Source organism: Rhincodon typus, chromosome 13, assembly GCF_021869965.1.
Source record: "Rhincodon typus isolate 14 chromosome 13, sRhiTyp1.1, whole genome shotgun sequence".
Lineage (NCBI taxonomy): Eukaryota > Metazoa > Chordata > Chondrichthyes > Orectolobiformes > Rhincodontidae > Rhincodon > Rhincodon typus.
Genome location: NC_063344.1, coordinates 17,561,658 through 17,567,657, shown reverse-complemented (window position 1 = coordinate 17,567,657; position 6,000 = coordinate 17,561,658). Strand labels below are relative to the sequence as shown.

Below are 6,000 nucleotides of genomic sequence, written 5' to 3'. Positions count from 1 at the left end.
GTTATCTCAGATTCTCCAGCATTGGCAGTTCCTACTATCTCTGGATATCCTTTCCAAGTTGGGTTTGTGGCGGGGAACTTGCAGGTGGTGATGTTCCCATGTGTCTTCTGCCTTTGTCCTTTCGGATGGTCGAGATCGTGGGTTTGGATGGCAAGATTACTTGTCATTATCACTAGTTGTGGGACCGTGCTGTATTTAAATAATGGGTTTAAAGCATTACCTCACAGAATACAGTTTGCAAGTATGCACTGGATATAACGGCCTTTGCCATGACGTGGGCATGAAAGGAAATTGTATCAATGCCAGTTCTGTCTTTCTTTGGGACCTCCTCAGCTGGTTCACCTTCCTGGTAACTGGCTGTAGGGTTTGTGATTGGAATGTTTGCTGTTGTTGATGGATGACTAAGTCTGTGCACAGCAAAAGCAACGTACCAAAAGTGGCTTTAAGTGGTCTTAATGTGGCTTGTCCTAACAATGCTGCAGACCCATATGAGAACAAGTAGAGGGCTTGGCTACAAGTAAACCTGACCCATCTGGGAGGAAGAGTGCTGGAAGACATTGATACAGCACCCTTTCCAAAGCAGGAGGGTTAACCTTAAAGTTAGAGCTAGCCTGTTCAGAAGTGAAATAGATGCACCATAGAAAGCATCCTATCTGGATGCATCACACCTCGGTATGGTAACTACCCTGCCCAAGACCGCAAGAAATTACAGAGTTGTGAACATAGCGCAGTCCATCATGAAAACCAGCCATCCATTGACTTGTCTACACTTCCTGCTTCCTCAGGAAAGGAGCCAGCATAATTAAAGACCCCTCCCACCCCAGTTATCACCTCTTCCATCAGGCAGAAGATACAAAAATTTGAACACACATACCAACAGATTTAAGAACAGATTCTTCCCTGCTGTTAGCAGACTTATGAACAGACCTCTCAAACATTGGAGTTGATCTTTTTCTGCACCTTCTCTGTAGCGGTAACCCTATCTTGTGCATTCTATTCTGTTACCCGGATGTACTTATGCAAGTTATATTTTGACTGGTTAGCTCACAAAACAATACTTATCACTGTATCTCAGTACATGTGACAATAATAGATCAAATCAAATCAAATCAAAGCGAAAGGTCTAATCAATTCTTCATGGAGGGGATTGTGGTGTTAGGAGTGGCTTGTGGAAATGTGGAGCTCTTTCCCCACAATTGATTTGGAATTTTATGGCTAAATGGAATTAAGGTGTAGATCAGCCTGATCTAACTTTTTTTGAGTTTTTTTAAATTCACTCATGGGTTGTGAGTATCACTGGCTGGGCCATCCCTGGATATCCTTGGGTACAATATAATAGCTTTCTAGGCCTTTGCAGAGGGCTATTAAGAGTGAACCACATTGCTGTGGATCTGGAGTCACTTGCAGGTCAGACCAGATAAGGATGGTGGATTCCTTCCCTAAAGGATGTTAGTGAACAGGATGGATTTTACAACTATCAACAATGGTTTCGTGGTGATTACTGGATTTTTAATTCCAGTCTTTTTAAAACTTTAATTCAAAAGTCACCATTTGCCTTGGTGGATTTGAATCTTGGTTGCCAGAATATTCATTGGATTATTTGTCTAATGACAAAACTGTTAGTCCATTGCTTCCCCAAATCAACTGGTGGAACAGGTTCAAGAGCACTGAATGGGCTCTTTGTAACTGAACATTTAGAATCCCTACAGTGGCCATTTGGCCCATTGAGCCTGGGCTGACCTTCTGAAGAGCATCCCATCTTATTCCCATATTTCCCATGGCTCATCTGCCTAGCCTGCACATCCCTTGACACAATGGGCCAATTTTACACTGCCAGTCCACCTAACCTGTGCATCTTTGCAGTGTGGGAGGAAACCGGAGGAAGCCTACACAGACGCAGGGAGAGTGTGTAAACTCCACACAGACAGTTACCCAAGGCTGGAATTGAATCTAGGTCTCTGATGCTGTGAGGTAGCAGTGCTAACCACTGAGCCAGCATGCCACCCGTAACGAGGCAAAGTTGAGCATGTGGATGATACAGATGAACATTTTCTCAACGCACACTATAACGATTCAGCTTGTTCCCAGTAACACCGTTACCAGTTTGTTGGAAGGGTGAAATTATGGGGAATCTGCGCTGCTCTAATGAAGCCATTTAAATTTTTTTCCTCATTGGCAAATGTTTCTGCTTGATATTTGAAAGGGCATGCTTTGGTAACAATCCGCTTTGTTTAAATGGGGATGGCTTAAAATTGGATTAACCCACGTACAGGCATCAAAGTCAACAGCAATAATCATACACAGAATTAAAGAGTTGGAAAATTGTTTGTGGCACCAGTATTTGCACATCTGGCCAGCAAAGATAAGATTATGTTGTGACAGCACAGATTTACTATTGCTTATCTCTTAAGCTAGCAGACTAGTTTTGGTTCGAGTGGAAATGAAGATTAAAATAAAGGTTTGGGTGCAACCTGCTGATATTCAGCTGATTAGCAACTTTGCCCAGAATGCAGATGGTTCCAACTGTTCTCTGGTGGCACAACTGACCCCAATTTTAATTGGATTTCAGTGAAATTTAATTGCACAGGGATGGGTGTGAAATTTCCAAAAGTTTGTTCTGTCAGCGTGTACTTGTAATTCACTGAAAAACCAATTTGTTCAAAAGTATGATTTTAAAAAAAATTATGCTTCCTGATATCTCCTAATTGCAGTTCCTCAAAGCAGATCTGAATTTTCTCAACTTCTATATACACTGCCTGTGTAGTTGGCACAAAAAGGAAGGAGTGAGAAAAGGCTGTTTTCTTATCAGCCTCCACATTGCACTTCATTGAAGCTATCCACCACCCACCCACTATATACCCACCAAGCCCTGCTAGCCATGTGACTGCCATACTTCAACCCTGTATGCATATCTTAATTTGTTTTCAACCCTCCAATGTTGCTTGTCACTCTTCGAAGCCCTGGGGTAATTTCATAGAATCCCTACTGTGTGAAAACAGCCTATTCGGCCCAACAAGTCCACACCGACTCTCTGAAGAGCATCCCACACAGACTCACCACCTACCGTATCCCTGCACTCTGCATTTCCCGTGGCTAATCCACCAAACCTGCACATCCCTCGACACTACGGGCCAATTTAGCATGGCCAATCCACCGAACCTGCACATCTTTGGACTGTGGGAGGAAATCGAAGCACCCAGAGGAAATCCATACAGACACCGGGAGAATGTGCAAATTTCATATAGGCAGTCAACCAAGGCTGGAATTGGACCTGGGTCCCTGGTGCTGTGAGGCAGCAGTGCTAAGCACTGAGCCACCATGCCGCCCAATGTCTTGCCAGAGGTCTCCTTTTAGAGCTTAGCGTTGAGCAGTCTCATGCCGCACACAATCTCATGCTGAGTGTAAAATTTAAGTACCCTCCCAACCCCCCACCCCTCTATTTCTACTGATCTCCTTCACTTTTCTCCATCCACAAACTTTCAATCTCTGGTCACTATCTCAAATCTACATCTCCTTTTCATCCCAACTATCATCTTCCACTCCCCTGTGACATAAATCAGTTTTTTCTCTGGAGCCTCCTCATTTGTCATTTCTGCTGATCCTTACTCCATAGTATTTTTAGCCCTAACAATCACTTGGTAATACAGAACTTGAGTATTGCTGAAGAAAGATCAAAGCTTTTCATTCTGCACACTTCAGGACATGCAAAAATGGCAAATTTCAAACAGAGCAACAATTTATAATGTGTAAATACAGTATAAATTGCTTTTCTCTTTGGGGTTTTGTATTGTAAATGTTGTGATGAACGCTGGAAGATAAGTTTCAGCAGCATGTGCCTGACCCTCATTCCCAATAAGTCATATCACCAGCTGCCTGCATCTCAGAATTGTTGGCTGTGAAGAAACCAAAGTTCATCAAGGTTTGTCATCTGCCTTCCAATAGTTGTACAATTCAGCAGTAATCATAGCAGTCCCTATTCACTTAGTCTCTGTATTCCCCAGCACCAGTGCCTGCACAAAATCTTGCCTTCCTTTTAAAATTTCTGAACACGTTGTCACTTCATGTTAGTTTCTCAGTTAGTCAATGACAGGGCCACGTGTGAAACAGGAAAAATATCGAGTGCGAGAGGGCTTTGAGGAATCATCGGCTCAAACCTACTTGTTCCTTCCAAACGTACCACTCATTCTGTTGATACAGTTCCCTCCTCCTAACCCTCAAGCTTAAAGACTACAGAATCAAGACAGTCAGCTATTGTTTGACTGGCCAATCATCTTGAGGAGTGCTGTGCTCCCGTCTCCTTTTGATCCATTTCTGCTTTGAGGTTCTATTATATTATTCTAAAATCATCCTGAAAGATAAGAAGAACAAACTGATACCTAAATATCAGCTACAAGGAATGTATGGATTCTTTTGTCACAAAGATCAAGATTATGGAGCTGCCTTCCCCTTTCCTATGTTTTTTGCTCTTGATATCCCAATATTCTGGAGTTTCCTCGAGACTTATATCAATCTGACTCATTATCCCTCTGTAGTTTCTCCCTACAATATTTAGTCATGGAATCCATCAGAAGAACTACCTTCACAAACAAAATCAGAAGTTGCTGGAAAAACTCAGCAGGTCTGGCAGCATCTGTGGAGAGAAAGTGACCCTTCTTCAGTCCTAAGTGCGGCACTCTTACTGTAATGAGATGTTAAACCAATGCTCCATCTCCCCTCTCAGGCGTATGTATAAATATCCCATGTAATAATTTTAAAGAAGAGCTGGGCAGTTCTCCTTGTTGTCCTATTTATCTTTAAATCAACATCACCACAAATGCATTACTGTTCATGGGAGCTGCGGTGCGCTAATTGTCTTCCACTTTCAAAATTGTAGATGTTTCCAATTGACCTGTTAAAATATATGTCTGGGACAGGTGGGATTTGAACCTAGGCCTTCTAGTCCAGAGGTGGGGACATGACCACTGTGCCATAGCACCCTTACATATCATATTGTAGCTTCGGTTCCTTTGGCTGTAAAGCATCAAGGGACAGTCTGTCCTAATGAAGATTTATACAGAAGTACAAATCGGTGTTCCTTTCAAACTACTCTTTGTATTTTGATGTTGGAGGTAACATCAATAACCTCTGTAATTAGCTAAGATGTGATTGAGAATGGGTTTGTGCTGCTGTAATTGTTGATGTTGTAAATCACTTTTTTTCTTCTCAGCCCTCTTCAACCTGATTCCTGTGGGATTGCGGGTGGTGGCGATTCAAGGCGTGAAGTCTGGTCTCTATGTGGCCATGAACGGGGAAGGTCTCCTCTACAACTCAGTGAGTACAGCTGCATCATTTCCACACTGTTTGATCAGAACTATCATTGAGCCTCAAGGCCCTGGTCATTCACTGTACACCCTGGGCTACCCAATGCAAATTGAAGTGAGCAGTTTCGTAAGTGTTAGAATGCTTATAGTGTGGAAGCAGGCCATTCAACCCATTGAGCCCACGCTGACCCTCTGAAGAGCATCTCCCACCCACACTCACCACCGCCCCCTCCCCCCCACACTCAAAAGCTCTGCACTTGCCATGGTTAATCCTGCACACTACGGACAATTTAGCATGGCCAATCTGCCTAAGCTGCACAACTTTGGACTGCGGGCAGAAATTAGAGCGCACAGACAAAAGCTACGCAGACCTGGGGAGAATGCAAACTCCACACAGTCAGTCACCTGAGGCTGGAATTGAACATGGGTCCCTGGCGCTGTGAGGTATCAGTACTAACTACTGAGCCACCATGCAGAGGGTTTGTTAGGTTCAACTCAGTTTGTGAACTCATAGGATGGGGGACAATAATCAAAATGATCTCTGAATTCATGAAGTTTAATCATCCGAACTATTGTTGAAATAAAGGCTTTGATTAAATAAGATGTTCACCATCTCGCTTGTTAGCATTGTACTTCCTTTCTCTTCCATGACCCAGTGGGGAGCTGATGCTTGAAGTTGAGTTGAGCTTTGGTCAGGCTC

The 6,000-nt window shown here is 43.2% G+C and overlaps 1 protein-coding gene across 2 annotated transcripts in view; it reads left to right on the top strand.

Annotated features, from left to right (window-relative positions):
- Positions 1 to 6,000, top strand: part of LOC109918091 (fibroblast growth factor 12) — a 150,417-nt gene that overhangs the window by 35,207 nt on the left and 109,210 nt on the right. For both annotated transcript variants that reach the window (XM_048604356.1, XM_048604355.1), the window contains one exon: positions 5,207 to 5,310. In XM_048604356.1, coding sequence (XP_048460313.1) covers positions 5,207 to 5,310 — 104 coding nt within the window. The remainder of the gene's footprint in view (positions 1 to 5,206; positions 5,311 to 6,000) is intronic.